The 23,544-nt window shown below is 35.6% G+C and overlaps 1 protein-coding gene across 1 annotated transcript; it reads left to right on the top strand.

Annotated features, from left to right (window-relative positions):
• Positions 1–5,240: 5,240 nt before the first annotated feature.
• On the top strand, positions 5,241–23,197 carry LOC110038857 (probable histidine kinase 6). The gene is made up of 11 exons (XM_020743775.1): positions 5,241–6,446; positions 7,946–8,179; positions 8,270–8,439; positions 8,621–8,839; positions 8,918–9,104; positions 9,180–9,231; positions 9,319–9,548; positions 9,756–9,854; positions 10,055–10,773; positions 10,993–11,472; positions 22,657–23,197. Exons 1-11 carry the CDS (start codon positions 6,171–6,173, stop codon positions 22,922–22,924), a joined length of 2,934 nt encoding a protein of 977 aa, XP_020599434.1. The 5' UTR covers positions 5,241–6,170; the 3' UTR covers positions 22,925–23,197.
• Positions 23,198–23,544: the final 347 nt, after the last annotated feature.

Below are 23,544 nucleotides of genomic sequence, written 5' to 3'. Positions count from 1 at the left end.
TTTGTAATCTAATTAAAATTAGGGTAATGCTTCCAACCAGGGTTATAAAAATTAAAGTACTAGTTATTTATCCTAATATTGATAGCATTCAGGGTCTCAAGAGGCAAAGCACTAGGATCCACTAGTTGTCCATATGAATTCCCCCTATTACTAGTGATCCTTGAGACTGATTTATCCCAAACTGATATAGCTTCCTAGAGATAGCCGCTACCTGAGAAGTCAAAATTAAAAGAATATTTGTGTCATGTATGTCAGCTACCTTCATAGGGTCTACTTTATCAAAAGGCCATTGAAAATTATTTGTTGTCATCTCCTTAATCAAAGAATAGGTCTCATCAAAGGGTTTCGACATAAGGCTGCATCAAAATCTATGATCGACCTAAGAGATCCTACTAATCCACTATAAGAAGTCTGAATTATTAACCAATCTGACAAAGCATGGTGGGGGCACTTCCTAAGGAGTTCCTTAAACCTTTCTCATACTTCATAAATAGATTCACCATTATGCTGACAAGAAGAGGTAATGTCGTTCCTATGATTTTCGAAGTTGGAAAGTACTTTGCTAAGAATTTATGGGTCATATTGTTCCATTTCCTAATTGATCCTGAGACTAATTAATTTAGCCACATTTTGGCTTTATCCCTCAAAGAGAAAGGAAAAGATTAAGCCTCGCGATGCTTTTGGAGATACCGTTGTAGCAAAATGTAGCATAAAATTCTTAAAAACTTGCTAAATGGATGTTAGAACCCTCAGAAGCTTTACCCCAAAACTGATTATTATACACCAATTGGATGATAACATGTTTCAGTTTGAAATTACTGGCTTCTACGATAGGGATGTGGATACTAAGATAGATTTCATCTACCGTAGGGTTGGCATAGTCTCTCAAATTTTCAGGCATGTCTTGATGTCAGGGACGTCTTGATTATTCTGAGGACTATTCACCATCTCACCAACAAGTTGTCGAAGTCCTTTTTGGCTTTGTAATTTTTTTTTAAAACAGTTATCTCGTGCTCATAGTTGTAAGATTCAAATCTTGAAGGTTCTGAACTACATTCACGTTAACTAGGTTTCACTAACAAGGTACCCCTATGCTAAAAAGAATAATACATAATTCAAACAAAAACAACGAAATCAAAATAAACCATGAAATCAAGAATAAGTAAACAATAAGTAATATGCATGAATTAAAAGCAAGATACAATGCAAGTACCCAATCAAACATGATGTTTTTGGATTTTTCAAGTAAAGACAGAAAAATAAAGGAACAGGGATAGTGAACACTACAATTTTTAAGTTTGAAACCTTAAAGTTCAACAAAAATTTTCCTAATTCAAATTCATTATCATTCCCAGGCAACGACATTAGAACCTTAACATGCACCAAGTGTTGCGAAGCACTAGCGGCTCACACAAGTACATGTGGTGCATTAGTAGTATTGTGGCTTGAGTCCAGTTGTCGATCATACATGGAACAAGATGAATTCTACAGAAAAGTTCTATCCTACATATACATTAACTAGGTTCCACTAACAAGGTACCCCTATGCTAAAGAGAATAATAGATAATTCAAACAAAAGCAACAAAAGCAAAATTAACTATGAAATCAAGAACAAGTAAACAATAAGTAACATGCATGAATTAAAAGCAAGATACAACGCAAGTACCTGATCAAACTTGATATTTTTGGATTTTTCAAGTAAAGACAAAAAAATAAAGGTATAGGAATAGTGAACACTACAATTTTTAAGTTTGAGACTTTAAAGTTCAACTAAAATTTTTCTAATTCAAATTCAGCATCGTTCCCCGACAATGACGTTAGAAACTTAACATGCACCAAGTGTTGCAAAGCACGAGCGGCTCACACAAGTACACGTGGCATATTAGTAGGACTGGGGTTTGAGTCCAGCTACTGATCGTACATGGAACAAGATGAATTCTACGGAAAAGTTCTATCCTACATTTTTTTAGCCTAAGCCTAAAGAATTAATGTGCATGTTCAATTTTTAAACCTATTCAAAAGTTATGAAAAACTAGTATATCCTAACAAGCAAAAAGATTCTTTTATCAATTTAGAGGTTGAGAATTTCTCTCTTTAATTGATTAAGATATGAATATGACTGAGAATTAGACTAAAAAATTTAAAGTCAATTAGGATAATTTTTTTCCTTTTCCCATGCTAGTGATCTAAGGAAAATTAGCAGCCTTAAGTTTATTTCCCTAAATCTCTTGGACTGCTCACAAGAAAATGTCTCCTAGATGTTTACAGGAATCCAATGACAATGTCTCTATCCCAATGAATTCATGTCATTAACTCTTTTTGTTCTATAAAGAATCCTTCTGGATATCAATATTCATAAAAGATTTTAACAGCCAGTTGGCTAAGATTGAAATTAAATTTCGTTAACAGGTTAACAAAACACTTTTAAACTTAAATTAAAGCTCAAACAATCTCAAATCCCATGTCATATCCAATCTCTATCTCAATTAAGGAGAGAAACAAGAATGCTACTCACTATTCATGACGAATCTCATCAAAATAAATTTAGTTTTTTACATAAACATCAAAAGCAAAGTCTTTACATAGAAAATCTGAATCAAGAACAAGATAAACACACTTATCTCCTCCACAAGTAAGAAGTTTGATGATTTTTCTAACAGTAAACAATCCACACTTTCAATGCTCCTAATTTCTCTTCTAATCTTTTTGCTAATGCTTTGGCCTTCTCCTTCAATTCTACTCTCAAGAATGACAAAAGAGAAATGGTGAAAAGCCCCTCCAAAATCATCTTCAAACTATTTATAATTTTTCTCAACCAACCAAATTTTGAACTACCCCAAACTGCTAAGAGTTGGGTTCTAGCACCAGGGCACTCATAAGTGGCGTTTGGGCACTACCATGCATCAAACTACAATGCCTAGGTGCTAGTATTGTGGAGCCTAGTCACGACAATCTTAGCGCTCAATATACTACTTCGCGATTCCACGCGCTCGGGAATTCTTCCACATATTCAGTGACTAGGCGTTGAAAGACAACACTGTTGTGCTCCGAAGCTCCAAAGCCAGCGCCAAATTTTTAGCTCTCTGTATTTGAACTCCATTAGGGTTGGTTCTAACACCTAGGCGTCGAGTCCTAACGGCGAAACCCAAGAACATTTTTTTCTCCAATTGTGTTTTTCAATCCATTTCGCTTCCTCTTTGTCTTCTTTCTGGTATAACCTACCATGAACAACATAAAACCTGCCTAAAATTTCAGTATCATCACATAAAGTACGAAAATACAAGTAATGACAATGCAAAATTTTCAACATATCATACTACGGCATACATAACCAACTATGACCTGCGCAACCTAAAGCTCATATATCTCCCAACAATGACCTATGCGAATTACGAACATTATTACAACTCATCACTATGACAAATGTGATCAACTACAGCCTACGTGGCTCACAACTCGTGTAGATCCCTACTACGCCCTCTGCGACTGACAGAAGCTCTTGAAGCAACCATCCACAGCTTACATGGCTAAGTACTCCATGACTTTCCACTACGACACATACGATAAACTAGCACTGCAGCTAACATTTATGATAAAATGTTGTTTTCATAACAATATATCCCCTGCATCCTGCTATCGTCGAGAACTACTTTCATTACAATCAGCTAATGATTATTATCGATGAATTACAATTGTACAACTTTGTAACTCTTAACTTCTCAAATTTAGGAGAAAAATGAACCAATATACTTACAATTATAAAGTGAATTATTTTAATTGGGCTAAGCCTCATGATTTTTCTCTTTAGGATTTTCCACGTAAAAGTCGATATGTCTTTTCTTGCTTACTTTTATTCTCTTATCCATGTTTATTGGATCTTTGTACAATATTAAGATACTAAATAATCATTATATTGTCGTGAACCTTCTTACACACTACAAACATTAAAAATTTGAATACATATATAGATCAAAAAATGATTACTCATTAAATTTTTTTTCCTAATATTTATAGGCAATTTAAATATTGAATTTTCACTAATTTTTATTTTTTTATAAAAAAATAATTTTTCAAATATACCAAAAAATAACTTAAGGACAAATGACATGTTATTTTTAATTTATTCATTCATCTCACCTCTTAAATAGTTTTTAATTACTATATACAAACTATAATAATTTAAAAAAGTATCCGGACATAAGTTACCAAAAATGTGTTATGATGAAATATTTAGCAACTCTGAGAAGCACTCGACCACGTTCGCAAAAGTTTATTCCTTGTGCTTCCCTATTTACATTAAGAATCTAATTAAATTATTTATCGAAATAAATTTAAATAAATATTTCACAAAATAAAGCATAAAACCGAAAGATACAAATTTTATAATAAAAAAAATTAAAAATTAAAGATCTGAGCGAATTTACTTTTAATAACTGTTCCGTACCCAGCTGCTTTGGCTTTTTGCTGGCGTTTGGAAACCCATTTAAGTATTAATACAAATTTAAAAGTCTGCCGGCGCCAGCTACCTTTCCCACGTGGCAATACCTTTTTTTAATGAGATATTTAAATTAATTTAATCACAAATTTACAGATATTCATGCAGATACACCCTCAAATGTCATGGACAAAAAATTTCACATCAGTTATATGTAGGGTCGAAAAATAATATTTAAGTCATGAGCTGTCCATCACCCCGAAGAGCTCTTTTAGGAGGTGACGAGTGATATCAGAGCCGATTACTATCTGTCATGTGTGTGGATTATTCATGCTCCAGTGGATCCTCGGTGGAGCCGATCCGTGACGAGGGCGTCAAGCGATTGGGTAGAGTAGAATGTCGCGGACAAAAAGTCTCACATCAGCTAGGTGTAGCGCCGAAAAATAGTATTTAAGTCATGTGCTGTCCACCATCCTGAAGAGCTATTTTGGGAGCTCCCGGCCACGAGGCGAGTCATATTTTTATACTTAACGGACTTTATTACCCCCTACTCAACCTAGTACAACAAGCATTATCTAAAGGGTAAAATAGTCATTAAAAGTAGGGCCAGTCAACTATGTGCTAGCTACAAATTCGGATAAGTCTAAAATACCCCTAACTGCCTCTCTCGCCCGTTAATCTCCTCGTTGTATTTTCAATGACGAGATTGCCCTTTTATAGAAGGAAGTACGTCAGTAAAAGAACTCAAAAGACTATAAAGGGCATATAGTAATTTCACCGGATCCACTTCTTCTCGCATGTGAAGGGTTCGTTTCACTCTTTGTCAGTCGTCGCTGTCGAAAAGATCTCGGGGAGCGATTTCTTTTGGGCTCTTCTGCCGCGTCTCGTACCTGAGACGAAACCCTAACTCTAAATTCTCGGTGACTGACTCAACCCGCCAATCATCAAGTTCTCCGGTGAGGTCGACGGTCTAATAGACTGCAGTTGGAAACTTAGCATTTAGGTTTGGTTTGAGGAGCTGATCAAACCAGAAAGATATCAGCGGAGCTGGCTTATATATCTTATATCTTCTTCGTGCTTTGCTGGCTTTTTCTTGCTGGTGCGAGGAGAGGGAGATCAGGAAGTAGTTGATGTAATAAGAGGTGGAAGAAGGGGGACAAGTGGGGTTAGGGGAAGGGGAATGACAGGATGCTGTAAGGGATGATTGTTTAATAACTGCGTATTTAAAATATCAAGGATTATTATTCAGTTGCTCCGGAGAAAGTAGGATTTCAGAATATTTCCTTAACTAGATACACTGCACGAGAGGTGTTGCAGATATCATCACTCGACGAGCACTTCCTCTGTTACTGTATCTCTCTTTTTCTCGTCCGTCATCTGCTATTGGATTCCTCTGTTTTGCTCCGTCGGGTTTCTCGGCCCTGTCTCGAGTTGTCTTTTTGGGAGAAAACAAAAATATTCCAACTTGTGAGAGGAGGAAAAGCGTGTTGCTTGTTTCATTGCATTGATTTTTTTGCTATTGGAGTTTGTGAGACTTTCCTTCTTTTGAGAAGCCCTTCGCACACGCTGTGTTGCCTCGCTTTCCTATTTTATACTTTCTTTTTTTCTCATCTCGCACACGGGCCAATGCGGCGGGGACAACAGGATTAAGGAAGAGTGGAAGGTGAAAACATAAATATTAATAGATTACCGAAAGGATTTGGGGAGTTGTGGTTGGTTGAGAGTTCTTACGGCCATGGGAACGGAGATTCCTGTGGCGAGGCAGCGATGGTGGCAGACATGGACGGCATGGATTTTGTGGATGATGTTGATGGTGTCTGTCTGGGTGGCAATTCATTGGTACAATCGGGAATCAATCATGACGACGGCCCAGGAGGCCTTGGTTAGTATGTGCGATGAGAGGGCGAGAATGCTTCAGGACCAGTTCGCCGTCAGTGTTAACCATGTACACGCACTTGCTGTTCTCATCTCCACCTTCCATTACCAGAAGAATCCGAGCGCCATGGATCAGGTTAGTTTCTTTCCCTTTCATCTCATATTTACTTGTCACTAAATTCAACTGTAGTTTTTCAGGTATTTCATATCTTTTTTTGGGGTTATTTAGGGTTTTCTTTGCAATTTATTTCGAGCATTTCAGATTTTGGTCTTACAGTTCTCTGCATAGTCATGGTAATTGGGAAAAAGACTCCTAAATTAAAGCTCTAATTTCAATCTGATGTTAATTTCTTCGTATTGTCTTAACTTTAATACGCTTAAAACAAAGCTTTGCAATAATTAAGGCTTATGTGGAATCGTCATGTTTGTAGGTCCTTCCCCTTCTGTGTACGTCCAATATTCCTCTTCGTATTTCCTTGGAGATGGTTGAATCCTTTCGTAGACTTTTCTTCTCATTGTTTTACTGCTCAGTTGGATTGGGGCCTTACTCTCGATTTTTTTTTTCTAAATAAAACTTATTAATTTTTCTTTTTTAATCTACTCACTGTGCTAGATGATGTTTTAATGACGGTTTTCTTATTTCTAGGAATTTATATTGAATGCTGTTTGGTAACAGGTTTTCAGCAAGGATTTCATTGCCAAACAGAAAAAAAAAAAAATTGGAGAAATTAAATCCAACAAAATGTTAAATCATGTTTATTCCCCATTTTTATCTTAAAAACTCGATTAACCAAGTTCGTCTGTTTGGTGGATTTAATTAATTGCAGAGATGCACCAGTTCATTCAATGAGCTGCTGCAATGAACTCTTCCTTTATATGCAGTGGGTCAGTTCCATGCAACTTCCTCACTATTCTTTGTCAACTAGGGTTTAGAGGGGTAGGAGCAGCAAAGGAGATGCGATTAAATACATATTAATTAATAAAAATATATTAATTTTAATTTGTGATTTAAAAATGTCAGCCTTAATATTTAATATTAATTAAGTCAATGTATATTAATTTGAGTAAATTGATATTATTTTATATTTAATTTGATTAATAAAAGTTATTATATTTAATTAAATTAATAAATTACTAAATAATGATTTATTAGAATGTTTTCTTACACTAATTATGATGTTATTAGTTTGATTATGATTGAAAAAAATTTGGTTAAACTTATTGATATTCAATCAAACTAAGTAGATTTAGATGCATTAATTAAAAAACTTAATGCTGCCTTAATAATTAATATTAATTAATAAAAAATTAACTTGAAACAAACTTGTATTATTTGTGCTTTAGTTTGACTAAATATAAGTTATTGTATCCAGCTTAGTAAATTATTAATAAATAATTGGGTTGCTGTTTTATGTTATTTATGATTTAATTAGTTTAATTAATAAAAATTAAATCTTTACTTGATGATTATGATGTTTGTATAAACATGCCAATATAAATTGTAGTGAACACTTATCATACTGAATGATTTTTTTGGATTTATTTTTTCAGGATTATTAAATCTGGATGTATAAGATTTACTAAATTTAGTCTTTTAGTTTAGTTTTACTTATTTTAACCTATGTGGTGCTCTAGGATACATTTGCATTTTACACTGGAATGACTGCATTTGAGCGGCCACTGTTGAGCGGTGTGGCATATGCACAACGAGTCCTTCATTATGATAGAGAAAATTTTGAGAGTCAGCAAGGTTGGACAATCAAAACCATGAAACGTGAGCCCTCACCTGAGCAAGATGAATATGCACCAGTTATTTTTTCACAGGAGACTGTTTCCTATCTAGAGGTCCTGGATATGATGTCCGGCGAGGTATTTTCTAATTGTTGCTCACTTTGCCACTTTTCAAATCTTTTTGTTACTTTATTCTTCTGTTTTAAATTGTTTCCTCTTTCACTGCAGGAAGATAGAGAGAATATATTGAGGGCTAGAGCTACTGGCAAAGCTGTTCTTACAAACCCTTTTAGGTTACTGGAATCGAATCATCTCGGTGTAGTTCTCACATTCCCAGTCTATCGAATGGGACTTCCTGCAGAGGCAACTGTTGAAAACCGTGTGGAAGCTACGGCAGGGTGAGATTTTGTGCTTGCAAAAGTTCTGTTCTAGAATGGTCGCCTTTGATTTCTAGATTTTTGCTAGATTTTTTGATTCAAATCAACAGCAATTTAAGTTATTTTATTCTGTTATTTGTACTTAAGAAAATGATTGATTGTTTTCTGACTGGATTTCTGTGCTCGTGATTGTGTTGTGCAGATATCTTGGTGGAGCTTTTGATGTTGAATCACTTGTGGAGAATTTATTGAAGAAACTTGCCGGTAATCAGGATATAGAGGTGAATGTTTATGATGTTACCAACATTTCTGATCCCTTGATTATGTATGGAGCCCAAAATTCAGAAGGTTATAAACCATTGTCTCATGTGAGTATGCTAGATTTTGGGGATCCATTCAGGAAGCACCAAATGGTGTGCCGGTAAGTCCAGTACATATTATACTTTTACCAAGAATTTTAATGGATAAAATTTAATTTTTTGATCTTTTTCACTGACAGTTATAGCCAAAAACCTCCCATCCCATGGTCAGCAATCACCTCACCATCTGGTATGGTTGTGATCTTAATGTTAGTAGCCTATATATTGTATGCTGCTCAGAAGCGCTATGTCATGGTTATGGAAGATTGTAGAAAGATGGAGGAGCTGAAAGTTCAAGCTGAAGCTGCTGATGTTGCAAAATCTCAGGTTTGAAATTTAATCTTTTTTGGGTGATAGTACCAATTTTTTCTGAACATTATGGTCCTGCTTTCTTGTATGTAGTTTCTTGCAACTGTTTCGCATGAAATCAGAACACCTATGAATGGTGTCCTTGGTATGATTCACCAATATCAATACATCATATATTCTAAAAATATCTGATCTTTTTCCTTTTTGCTAAAAAATGTGCTTTATGTTCCAGGCATGTTGGATATGCTTTTAGATACGGATTTGAATTTAACTCAAAAAGATTATGCCCAGACTGCTCAAGTTTGTGGGAAAGCTTTAATAGCATTGATCAATGAGGTTCTTGATCGGGCGAAAATTGAAGCTGGCAAGTTAGAGATTGAAGCTGTACCATTTGACCTGCGCTCCATTCTTGATGATGTTGTTTCGTTGTTTTCTGCAAAATCAAGGGAGAGGGGAATTGAGGTTAGTCCAGTTTAGCGTGATTATCTCTAGAAACTATCTGGTGAACTATCTGGTGATTATTAGAAGATATTTTTTTTTTTTTAATTTTAATACTCAAACTAGTTATCTGCTCTTCGTTTTTACTTCTCTTCTATCTAGTTCCCACTTTGTGTCATTCTTAATGCATTTTTTTAACTCACATGGTAATGCTGTATTATTAATATGTAGCTTGCTGCATTTGTCTCGGATAACGTTCCACAAGTTCTAACTGGTGACCCAGGGAGATTCAGACAAATAATTACAAATCTTGTTGGAAATTCAGTAAAGGTAACAATTCTTTTGTGTTCTTGGTTGTTTTTTTCCTACCTCTTAATTTAGTGCTTATAATTAATCGAGTTGTGATTTTTGGAGCTTTTTATGTCTTTGGAAATTTAATTAAGTAAAAACTTAATGCTCATGCAAAGTTTGCATGGTTTATTTGTTTCAAGTGCAAATTCTAATATCAAATTATTTGTAATCTTTAACAGTTTACAGATCGAGGTCACATCTTCATCCAAGTTCATTTAGCGGAGCACTCTAATATGCCAATTGAGGGTATGCTGTGCTCCTCCGCAAATGGAAAGGTGGATGAAGTTGAGACCATGTCTGGTGGCACAGTATTCAATACTTTGAGTGGATATAAAGCAGCTGATAATAGGAACAGCTGGGAGAATTTTAAGCAATTACTTTCAAATGAAGCATCTCATGCTTCTGTCTCTCTAAATGGGCTAGCGAACAAAAAATATCCTGAAAGTGTTAATTTGATTGTAAGTGTTGAGGATACTGGGATAGGAATCCCATTACGTGCCCAAGACCGGGTTTTTACACCCTTCATGCAGGCTGACAGCTCTACATCCAGAAATTATGGTGGAACTGGTATTGGCTTAAGCATAAGTAAATGCCTAGTTGAACTAATGGGGGGTAGAATCAATTTCATAAGCAAGCCTAATATTGGAAGTACATTTACCTTTTCTGTTGTCCTCCAACAGTGTACTAGAAATGCAGGAGGTGGTCCAAAGAGATCTCTATCGGAGGATTTACCAGCTTGTTTCAATGGATTGAAAGCACTTTTAGTTGATGAAAGGTCAGTCAGAAGTGCTGTGACGAAGTATCATCTCCAAAGGCTTGGCATAAGCGTTGAAATTGCAAAGAATACCAAGATGGCTCTCAACGCTTTAACTCAAAAAAATGGCTGTTTGATGAACGGGTAAGCTGTTTGTGCAAGCAGTTTACCTCAAATGTTTTCAGTGGTTTCGTTCTCTTAAATGTTAACGTCTAATATGACTTTTCAAGTAATATTACTACGCTATGATTATATTTTCAATAGTTCTCCATTTTTAATATTGTACATCATGCTGTAAATATGTTTGATGTATTTAAGTTCAAGCATGTGCGCTTATATGGCCCTATCATTGTTATTATACAGGAAATTGCCAAAGGTTTTATTTATTGAGAAAGATTCTTGGAACAATAGTGATGTTTGCTTGTATGACCATTTTCTTGAGCGGAAGCGAACAGGTCATATACATGAAGTACCTAAGGTTATTCTTTTGGTTATCTCTGAATGTGATAAAGCAGTGGGTGATTCTCTTGTGGATATGGTCTTAGTAAAGCCTCTCAGAGCTAGTACAGTGGCAGTATGCCTTCAGCAAGTGCTTGGAATAGATAACCAGCCAGGAAAAGAATTACCTAAGGGTGCTGTTTTCTTACGTAGCCTGCTGGCTGGGAAGAATATATTAGTGGTTGATGATAATAAGGTAAATCTTAGAGTGGCTGCTGCGGCTCTAAAAAAATATGGAGCTAAAGTTGATTGTGCTGAAAGTGGGAAAGAAGCTCTTTCACTACTTCAACTGCCACACAAATTTGATGCTTGTTTCATGGATGTCCAGATGCCAGAGATGGATGGGTATGAAAAACTTTAACTTACTACTGATAACTTCCCTTATCAATGTTTTTGCATTTTATGTAATGTATATTTTTTAGTCATCATATGTCATGGTAAACAATTAATATTTATTTGTGAGTAAAAATACAATTATTAGAAACAATAATGCATATAGTTAAAGGTTAAGATTAAGTGTTGTCTTTAGTTCAATCCATAAAGTCTGGTGTGGTAGTAAGGAGTGCTATTAGTGGTTGGTTATTAAGTAGGGATAATTACATACATGACACCAGAAACATTGATACTTACAAATTAACCACCCAGATGATTTGTTTGAACTATCGAACTGGTGTATTTATGTGTGCCACAATCTAACCTTTGAGAATTTGATTAAAATGAAACATATGGGTTGGGGTTTTACCATGAATTTTTATATTTGAGTGAGAATTTGAAAAATGGATGAATAAAGGTGGTTGATTTGTAAATAACAAGTTCTGGGTGGTATGTATGTGACTGTCCCTTTTATTAAGTAATGCAGATAATGAGATTTCAAGTTATATTAAAATGCTTAAGGTATTATTTTATTAATTTAATAGACGAATGCAGTCAAGTTCCAATATAAAATAGTTTGCTAGTTTGGAATCCAATGTTTTTTTTAATCTTTATTTTCAATAACTTCTATTAAGGTAACCTGAAGAGATTTTTTTTTTTTACTATTCATATTTGATACACCATCAAATATTTTTTATCTTGCACGAATCTCAAGGCATTTTTTATCAAAAAATATTCTAGATTCAAATTCAAGATCGTCGAAGGCCCCAATTTCAGGAAGTTTATAATCAAACCGATCTTCTCAACAAGACGAACTCAATGATACCATAATTGGTTTAATCTAAGTCCAACCAAGCATATATCAAGCTAAGACCATTAAAGCATATTTGGAGGTTTTTTATTATGGTCAAATGAACTTTGAATTTGACATATTTATATTCAAATCTAGCATCTCAATGAGAGGATTCTGATTAGCCTAAATTTGCTTAAGTTTGACGTCACTAAGACCCTCAAATCATTAAAATAGACTTATAATCGAAAAGTTCAATATGAGTCGTTCGATTAGGTAGTTTAGGAAGTTATGAATTTTATTCTTCAAAAGCCTATAAATAGACCACCTCTTTTTACTTAGATTGATGAATCAAAAGAATTCTAGAGCCTTTTCTGAAGAGAAGACTCGGCGATAACCACTGTTGTCGGCTACCTTAGACCACTACTGGCAATCACTACCCGTCACCAACTACTAGCAGTCACCAAACTGGTCGTCACCTTCCCTTATTTGCAAACATCATATTTTGAATACAATTGTTGTGCCTAAAACCTATATTGAAGAACCAGCAATAACCACAAGCCTCTGTAGTCATTGATCACCGTTGATTATAGCCTTTCAGCCGTTGTGAACCATCGTTACCCATCACTGCCCACCAGCTCAACCACCAGCCGCCGAAAATAACTGTTTGCAAATGCCATAGTTTGAATATGACCATTGTGCCTAACACTTGTATTGAAGGCATGATGATAACCATCAAACTTTGCAATCACCAACCACCGTCGACTACCGCTCGTCGACCACTTTCGAACACTGTCAGCCATCACTGACCACGGTTGTCGACCGTAGGCCACCAACAACCCCTATTTGCAAACTTCATAATCCGAATACAGTCATTGTGCTTAACACCTATATTGAAGACCCGATGATTAACCAACGGCCTCCGTAACTGTCAACAACCATCGACCACTGACGACTATCACTGCTGACTGTCATTGTTTGTCGTCGCTTACCTTTGGCTGCCGCCAACCATTGCTTGCAATGTCATTATCAAAATACGACCTCTGTAACTAAGTAATGCTATTACATCAACCATCTACGGCCTTTTCGACCAACTTTTGTTGTTACAATTTTCAAATATGGTATATTTGGCCAACTACCAATATTATAGTCACTAAATACAATATTTATGACCAACTACTTTATTTGTAACCACTAACCACAAATTTTGTGGTTGATTACCACTATTATAGTTTTCAATTACAACTTTTGTGGTTGGTTGACTACAACCTTCATGGTCAATTATTGTCTTTGTAGTAATCAACTAGAAGTTTTGTGGCTTACTACTATTGTTACAACTTCCAATTACGGCCTTTGTGGTTAACTAACACTATTGTAGTCATTAACTAGAGCTTTTGTGAACTGACGCTATTGTAGTTACTACTACGGCATATGTTTTCAACTCTCACTATTGCAACTATCAACTATATCCTATGTGGCTAACTATTACTATGAATTTCAACTACATCCTCTGTAGTCAACTGACATTATTGTAGTCACCAACTATAGCCTATGTAGTTAACTGGCGATATTGCAGTCATCAACTACGGCCTATGTAGCCAACTATTATTGTTATAACTTTCAACTACGATCGTGTGGCAAACTGATGATATTGTTGTCACCAACTACGACCTATGTGGCCAATTGTCGATATTATTGTCACCATATATGACCTATTTAGCCAACTACTATTATTATAGTTTCCAACTATGGCCTCTATAGCCAACTTATGATATTGTTGTGTCACCAACTATGGCGTATGTGGCCAACTGATGATATTGCAATCACAAATTATGATCTATGTGGCCAACTACCACTATTACAACTTTCAACTACGACCTCTATGACCAACTGATACTATTGCATTCACGAAGTATGATTTCTGTGACCAACTAATGATATTGTAGCTTTCAACCACGGCTTTCATGACCAATTACTACCTTGCAACAACTAATTATTGTCTTTGGGCTGACTATTACTGTTACAACTTCCAACTAAAGTCTGGCCAACTGTTGCTATTGTAGCCACCGACTGCGGTCTTCATGACCAACTATATTTGTTGTAGCTCTATTGCGGCTATTATAGCTAAATAACTATTGTACATATGTGATTTTCAGTTTTATAGTTTCATCTTTAATTCAAAAGAAGAGTGAACATATGTACTTACAATCATGTAATAGATTTCTTTGAGCAAATCAAGTTTTTTACCTTTCTGAGGGTTTTTCCACTTAAAAAATTTTGGACATCCTCTCTTACTATTTTGTTATTATCTATGCGTGTTGGATCTTCGTGCAACGCTAAGATGTTAAATTATCACTCTACCATTGTGAATATTCCGACACACAACAATATCTGTATTATTGTTTTCTCCGATTGTGATTCTCGGAAAGGAGTCATAATTAATATCATTAAACCAAAACCTGAGAATGCAGATCATCCATATGTTGCCGCGTGGCTAGTTGCTTATGTTGATTTCTACATGTGAAAAGGTTATCAATCTTTAAGGTAGTATACATGTGAAATAATACTATGATGAATGATTAGTAGTCAAATCATAATCAAATTTCAAAGTCTTAGTTGAGCACTAATTGAGTACTTAATACAAAAATAGACAACAGTAAGGTAAAATATGAGCATGGAAGGTTTGATAGATACAGTGCGTTAATATTTTTAACTTCTTTAATTCTAAAAGGTATTATTGACATAGCATGCAAAATAAAGCACATTAAATGGTTCTTACAACTTGAAAAAATTTTCAAATAAAGCATGCCGGTATAACTTGAATTACTTTGCACAGTAGGATTTCTCATTGAACTGACTCAAGTTAATATGTTATCACTTATCATGAAAATCAGGGTATATCAATTGATGCTTTCATAGTAAGTAAGAAAGCATGTTCAATTGATATAAATTACCCGCATATCATGATTATCATTAATTAGGCTTAAGATAGTGTATAATCAAGCTTAATTATCACAGATCCCTCGTGTTTTTGCTATGCTCTACGTAGGTCATATTTTAAAAAACCTTCCACTTTTGTCTTGGTGTTTGGTTCTGCATCAAACTAGTCCTTCCATTAATGGAATCTGCATTTAAGTGAAAAAAGATGTTAATGCCCCGCATTTTACCCATGGAGCACTTTTTTTCCTTCTATTGCAAAACTTGCATCTTCTAGCACTCTTTTCCTAATTTTGGCTATCTTTAATGATCTCTGTAAATTGTCTCCAACTATCCCACTCACCTCCCCACCAAAATGGCATTGTCCTCCTTTCCCATCGCCTCCAGCCCTCTAATTTCTTCTTTAAATGGCATTGTCCTCCTTTCCCATCGCCTCCAGCCCTCTATTTCTTCTTTTGTCTCTCTCTCTCTCTCTCTCTCTCACACACACACACACACAAATTTTGATAGACTAAGTAGAATCTTCTCCAAAAATTTCGAATTTTAGGGAGCTCTTCAAACTGTCATTGAGAGAATGATCTAACCCTAAAATAAGAAAAAAAATCATTGAGGGTGAGTATTTTTGGTCAAAAGTAGTTAATTTTAGTCAAAATTTTAGTAACAATGTTATTTCTTAATGGAGTATTTGATGTTTTTAGGAATGATGGTTATTTCTGAAGATTGAAAATTAGGTTAGAGGATCATAGTGATCTCATTATGAACTAGAGACCAGAATGGTTAACTTCTGAAGACGTGAAAATATGTATGTTGCCTAGACTTAAGGAATGTGCTTAATATTTACGAGGGTGTAAACTTGTTGAGTTGAGCTCGAGTTAGGATTAATCGAGCTAAGCTTGATTAACTTGTACTTGGCTCGACGTAATGCTCGATCTCAATTCGATCTCAGATTATGAGCTTTAGCTCGACTTGAGAGACAAAAGTTAGGCTCGAGCTCCGCTCCTTTACTCATTTGGAATCGAAAAAAAACATTCAGCAATTTACCTTCACATTGGCGTCTCCAAGGGGAAAGAACGTAGGTTGCATCGCTACGATTTGTTCCTGCCATTTTTCAATGGAGTGCTTTGATGCTTTCCTTCGGAAATTTGTCTGGGGAAATTCATTTTGGAGTCTCTCTAGGGGTTATTCGCGAATGAGTGCTAGTAGGGTTTTATAAATTAATCGAGCGACTCAATTAATTCTCAAGGCGAGTCAAGCTCGAACACGGGCTTGAATAATATACGAGCTCCAAATTGAGCTCGAGCTTGATCTCAAAACTCGATAAACTTGGCTCAAGAGCTCATTAACGAACCGAGCTTGAGCAGACTGACGAGTCGACTTGGCTCATTTACACCCTTGATATTTATTTACCTTGTAAATAATTAAATACAAGATGTTTCTCAATGTCCGTTTTAATTGGATGAAGATTTTGTTTAGTTTTTCCTCAATTTGTTTATCATTATATTGTTTAGTTATGAACATAATTTTTTTTTCCTAATTTTATATGAGTTTTTACTTATCAACCTCTGTCTAACGCATTTAAATTTATGACTTATCGTTATTTATGATCATATGGTACTAATCATCATCTATCTACCCAATATGTTCAAGCTTGTTATAAATCATTTCTTTGGTACTTTGTAAGGAAATTGCATTATTTTGAATCATCTAGAACCACAAGTAAATAAATGGAAGAAAATAAGAGGAGAGATTCTCTTAAGCTTTAAGTCTTTTTTCGGGAGAAGTTCTTGTTGTAGAAAAGAAAAAGAAGCTCTTGTAATTGAGAAAGGATGATGATAGTAGTAGTAAGAGAAACTTGCTTTCTGCAAGATAGCTTGTAGTAAATGGTTATATTGTTAAATTCAATGTTGACAACTAAAAGTGACCAAATGAGTCATTGCAATTTTTGTGGGAAATAAGACTACTACACTTTACATCACAAGTTGATTGTAGGGGCTACCATCAAGAAAATAAATAATCTAAAAAGATAGTTGTCAAGGGAATTTGACATGAACCTGGTTAAAGCTGAGAAAGTTATTGAACTGAGAATTAATTGATATAAAACTATAAGTATTATGAACTTCTCACAAGCTCTGTGCATTGAGAAGGTACTATTAGGAGGTTCAAAATGATGAAAGAAAAGTATTGAACATGCCCTTGTTAGTCCTCTTCAAACTTTCAAAAGAATAATTATCGAAGATAAAGTGAAAGATTATAGAGCCAGAGCCCATTTTACATCAACAATTGGCTCTTTAATGTATGCAATAGTTTGCGTAAGTCCTGGCATTGTAAATATAATCGAAGCTTGCAGTCCATATCTGTCAACTCTAAGAATGAAACATCGGGGAGTTGTAAAATTGATTCTTTGCTACCTGAAAGGTGTAGTTAAGTAGTCATTAAATTTTTGAAGTGATAATTTGAAACTGTAGGATATTTTGATGTTAATTTAGGTGGAGACTTGGATACATGGTAGAATACTACTTTGTCCATCCACTCCTTAGGTGGCACTGCAATCAGTTAATTTTCACAACCACAAAAGACAGAAGATATGTTGAGAATTGAACCTTATTTAGGGTCCTATTGATAAAAAGTTAATATTGAAGAGGTCTAGATATTTATTTGTAAAACATTGCAATACCCTATAAGTCTATGTTATGAATGTACATATTAGGTTTTGAACAATTCTTCTACCCGGTATCATAGTTTTCTAGCCGTCTCATTCTTTTCTTCTTCACAACACAACCATGCTAACTAGGAGGCAACAATAGGATTTTGGTTTTTTTGGAAGGCAACTTCACGATCACGACTCACTGGGAAGGAGACGACGTGATTGTAGGTCACTGGGAAGATAACGAAAGGACCGCGGCTTGTTGAGAAGGCAACAGAGGGATTTTGGCTTGTTGGGAAGGCAACCAGCGGATCGTGGCATGAACTCTCGCTATAAGGTCGCAATTGAACGAGCTGGAAAGTCTATAGAGTTTTCTTCCTATATACCTCTAGCAGTACCGAAGAGCATCCAGACTATTGATGGCACATCACAGCCTATAGTTGGTAAGGGTATAGTGAGAGGTACCAATTATGACATTGTCCAATATTTTGCATGCTCATTTTCTTGTGAATCTTTTATCTATTAGTGTCTTTATTCTCTAACTAACATGTGTTGCTTCCTTTAATATATCTAGAGTAATCTTCTAAGAGAAAGGGACTGATCTGACACTTGGACTTTGGTACTTGGATCGGGAGAGGATGGACTCAACATTAATATCAATGGTAGAGAGTGATGTAGTAGAAGCATCTGAGAATAGTGTGGAGGATGTGTTGTCGCTACATCACAGATGCATCAGACACTCTTGTTTTAGTTTATTGAGTCGCATGTGTCCTTTGTATGAGAAGACAAATAAATAAAAGCTTATTTGTGTGCTTGTGAGTTTGGCAAGCTTAATAGGAGCTCTTATATTAATTCTGGGAATAGGAGTTTTGGTGTTTTTTACTTGATCATTTTGATGTTTGGGGACCTTGTTTTATAAGTTGCATGAATGGTTATCAATATTTTGTGAATTTTGTTGATTTTTTTTCTTGTGTTACTTGGTTATATTTGATGAAAAATAAGGTTAATTTGTTTGTTTGCTTTGAAAACTTTCACAAGGCAATCCATACTCAATATGGTGCAATAGTGAATGTATTGAGGTCTGATAATGAGACGGTATAGTAACAAAACATTTGATGAATACTTTTCAGCTCATGGGATATAACATCAAACAATATGTAGGAAGAATAGGCATTTAGAGGTTTCTTAAGCATAATGATCGCAATGAATATTTCAAATTACTTATGGGGGCAAGTAGTTTTGACAGCTGCTCTATTGATCAAGAGGATGCCATCGAGGGTGTTAGATTGGAAGTCTCATTGACAGATATTGAAAAGAGATAATAGCGGGATCCTCCCTTTTGAAAGTGTTTGGATGTGTATGTTTTGTGTAGGATAACAAACCATCGGTGGAAAAGCTGGATCCCAATGTTATGAAATGTGTTTGTAGGTTTTTCTATTACCTAGAAGGAATATGTCTGCTGGAACCCAATAGAGAAGAGATTGTTTGTGAGCATGTGTCTTTTAAAGAGATTGAACCTTGCTACATCCAAGAGATGACCTCACCCTTTGTTGACTCGCCAAATACTGGAGATATGAGACAAGATGGGGTGAATAGCAATGGTGAGGGAGTGATACACGTGGTAGCAATGTATTGTCTTATGATGTGGGAGGAATCAGAAAAGGAGAGGGAAACTAGAGGTGGTGAGATTTAGGATGAATGTGAGCTAAGGGTGTATACGCAAAAAAGGAAGCAAAATGAGGGAAGGGTGCATGCACGTGGTAGCAAAATGAGGGAAGGGTACACACCGACAAAAAAAGAAGCAAAATGAGGGAATGGTGCCTGTAGTGCTGCTTGTGCCAGCTAGTCTCGTGTTCCGATTTTCTCTAACCCTTGAGACACCTACATCATCCACCTTCAACTCCAAACTACCAGGTGATATAATTCCTTCTCCTAACCACCATAATTTTAAGAAGAATTTCCCGTAGTAATGTGAAACATCCTCTCGATTGTTTTAGGTGGGAACTTGACACTGCTATCTTTTTTTTATATTTCAACATATCACTTTTACATGTAGCATTCATTGCATTGTTGGACACTATCTCTATACCCAAGTGTTGACAGGTTACTAAGGAGGATTCTAAGTGGAAAGCGGCTATGCATTAAGAGCTTAGAGTTTCGATAAAAAAATTTAACATGGAAAGATAGTGCCACTACCGAATGGGAAAAAGACAGTTAGATGCAAAGTGAATCTTCACAGTAAAACGAACTCCAGAAAGAAAGGTGGAGTGGTACAGAACACGACTTTCGATGAAAGGGTACAGTCACATATGATATTGATTGTGATGAAGACTTTGCATCGGTAGCAAAGAGGAGCCAACAATGACACTTGTTTCTTTTGCAGTGAACGGTGGGTGGAGGTTACACCAACTCAATGTGAATTTATTTATTCATTGTGAGTTACTGAGAAGGTATATATAGAGATCCACTGGGATTCGATACAATATAGACATTGGGCGAGATGCATAGGCTCAGGAAGTCACTCAATAGCTTGAAGCAGTCTTCTCGAGCCTGGTTTGACAAGTTTAAAAAGACGGGTACGCATGTGATATCAGCAGATCAATGCATGTCATACATTGTTCTTTCAACAACATGAAGGTCGCACCACAAATACTTACTGTATATGTTGATGACATCATTGTCACCGGTGATGATGAGATAGAGATTGTCAACTAAATATAAGATTAGGCAATGAATTTGAGGTGAAGGATCTTTGACAACTCAGATACTTTTTTGGGATTGAATTGACTCATGGACCTAAAAGGATAGTCTTGTTCCAGAGAAAGTATGTACTAGATCTTCTGACGTAAATAGACATGCTGGGGTGCAAACCTATAGTTTCTTCAGTTGACCAGAAAGCGAAGCTGAGTACAGAGAGGGGAATCGGTTGATCGTAAGAGGTACCAAAGATTTGTGGGTTGTGTGATCAATCTGCATCACACTCGACCCAACATCTCTTTTGCAGTAAGTTGCTACGTGCATGATCCAAGGAAGGGTCATATGATTGCAGTTACCTAGATTCTGAGGCACTTGAAGAGTGCATAAAGGAATGAGTTGATTTTCATGAAGAATGAGCCTGTAGACATTGAGGTCTTTTGTGATGTTAACTGGGTAAGTTGTGCAGATGCCAGAAGATCCATCTTAGGATATGGCATATTCTTAGGAGGCAATTTGGTTTCTTGGAAGAACAAGAAACAATCTGTTGTAGCGAGGTCAACAACAGAGGCAGAGTACAAGGTCGTGGCCTTAGGAGTTGCCGAGATGACGTGGCTGAGAGCCTTGTTGGTTGAGCTCAAGGTGGACCAAGGAACTCAAATGAAGTTATGGGGCGACAACAAGTCTTGGATCAACATTGCCAACAACCCAGTGCAACACAATAGAACCGAACATGTAAAGTTTGATAGATTTTTCATCAAGGAAAAGTTGACTAACAGGCTATTGGAGGCAAGTCATGTAGACACTGGAGAGCAAGCGGTTGACTGCCTCACTAAAGGACTTAGTTCATTAGAGTTTTCTAGGTTATGTAATAAGATGGGCTTAGTGTATATCTTTTGCCCATTTTGAGAGAGAGCGTTGAGAATTGGACCTTATTTAGGGTCCTATTGGTAAAATGATAATATTGAAAAAGGCTAGGGGTTTATCTGTAAAATGTTGTAATACCTATTAAATTCTATGCAATGAGTATGCAGATTAGATTTTGAACAATTCTTCTACAAGATAGTTGCGCCATTAATAATAATCATTGAATCTGTCACCAAAATCAATATGAAGATGATGTGGCCAAAAAGCTTTTTAGAAATAAACCTACAAGAAATTTTTCTCTATTATGTGGCAGGTAACTTGTATTCACTTGGCAAAGAATGTCATCTTTTCCCCTTAAATGAAGTGTATACAACTCAAGTATCACTTAATAAATAGTTTGTTTCAAAGATGATGCCTTATAATTTTTCATAATCAGATGAGTTGAAAATATTGCTAACAAACACTTTATAAAGTCGTGCCCATTGAATGTTGAGGCTTTGTAAAGATTCATTTAATCTCTTTGAACAATCATATGCTGGTGTTGCATAAAGAGACATTTATACACCAGTTACTTTTAAAGTCTATTGGAAATTTAATCTTCAAATGGGTCCTTGTTAAGATGTGAAGATAATTTTTTTTTAACTTTCACAAACGTGTTACTCATCATTCTCTAGCTATATCATCTATATCATGGTGCTTACTACCATCTACCATTATGTTTAAGCTTGTTACCTCGTACCATTGAGCATTATATGAATAGATGGTATCATTGTATTGAAGCTACTCATAACCACAAAAATAACCACAAAAAATAGAGTAAAGAAGATATATGTGTGAGGATCTTAAGCTTCATTTCATGGTAGTGATAAATTTTTGCATTAGAAAGTGGAGAGGTGTTAAATCCCTTTTCCTTTAAAGGACTTTAAAGGAAAGGGGATTTTACATTTATATTGAATCTTTTACAAGTTCCTCTCGGAAAGGAGCGAGAGAACAACTCACTGATAATTTTGCATTGTTGTCTGATCAGACATTGGATTGATTGATTCTATTTACTTTAAAATGCTGTTTTCTACTCATTTACTCTACACTGTTAAAACATCATATATTGGTTCGAAAGCAGTTTATTTTTAGCTTTTTAGTCCAAGCAGCATTGCAATTTCTATATTCGCCTTCAATTTTTATTTGAAGAACGCAATTATAGTTTCTTATACTTCTTCTCTTTCAGATTCGAGGCAACCCGACAAATTCGGTTGATGGAAAACGAAGCCAATGAACAAACCAGACTGAGAGGAGCTCATTTTAACGACTCCGATACCGAACTTCCTCAGTGTCACCTCCCAATTCTAGCCATGACAGCTGATGTCATTCAGGCAACTTATGAGGAGTGCATGAAGTGTGGAATGGATGGTTATGTCTCCAAACCCTTCGACGAAGAGCAATTATATCAAGCCGTAGCCAAGTTTGTGGCCTCAAAACCTTTGCAGGGCTCATGATTTAACTTGGTCATGGTTTATTTGAATAACGCTTCTGGCTTTAATTTGCTCTGCTGTTTTCTCCGGCAACTACTAAGAGCAGGAAGGTTGGGTGGAGCCAGTGTAAATTTAACTCTGGTTAGAGTTGGGTGGGTGTACATGTGCTAGTGAGTGTATTCTTATTCTTCCCTTCTGTTGTGTTGATCTGCTGTTTCATGTAAAATTTCTAGTTGTAGACGTTCATTCTTATTCTTGGGAAACTATGTTAGTGAAGTGTTGCAGTTTTTTGTGGAGCCGGCAACTTGCTCTATCTTAATCTGAGTTAATCTGAGTTGAGTTCTAGTCCTCGTAAAGTTATGAGGGCATTATGGGCATGTGGTAGGATTATTGAAGGTCATTTGTCGGTATGTATGTAAAAATTAAATAGAATTATAAATAGGTAAAATTGAAACGATAAAATTATAAATAGAATTGAAGCAAACAATAAGCTAGTTTGGTTATTTAGTTGGTCTTTTATTTGAACAATTTTTAAATTAAAATAAAATAAAATAAAGGATTAATGTAAAAGCCAAAATTAAATTAAATTAAAATATAAGAAAATTACAAACGAAAAATGAGTAACATATATATATATATGCAAC

The sequence above is a fragment of the Phalaenopsis equestris genome, unplaced genomic scaffold (genome assembly GCF_001263595.1).
Source record: "Phalaenopsis equestris unplaced genomic scaffold, ASM126359v1 Scaffold234178, whole genome shotgun sequence".
Lineage (NCBI taxonomy): Eukaryota > Viridiplantae > Streptophyta > Magnoliopsida > Asparagales > Orchidaceae > Phalaenopsis > Phalaenopsis equestris.
This window is presented reverse-complemented; position numbering and strand designations above follow the sequence as displayed.

Coding starts and splice junctions, on each gene's coding strand:
- LOC110038857 (XM_020743775.1), top strand. CDS start 6,171: ATGGGAACGGAGATTCCTGTGGCGAGGCAGCGATGGTGGCAGACATGG. Junction 8,840..8,917: donor AAGCACCAAATGGTGTGCCG/GTAAGTCCAGTA, acceptor TTTCACTGACAG/TTATAGCCAAAAACCTCCCA. Junction 10,774..10,992: donor AATGGCTGTTTGATGAACGG/GTAAGCTGTTTG, acceptor GTTATTATACAG/GAAATTGCCAAAGGTTTTAT.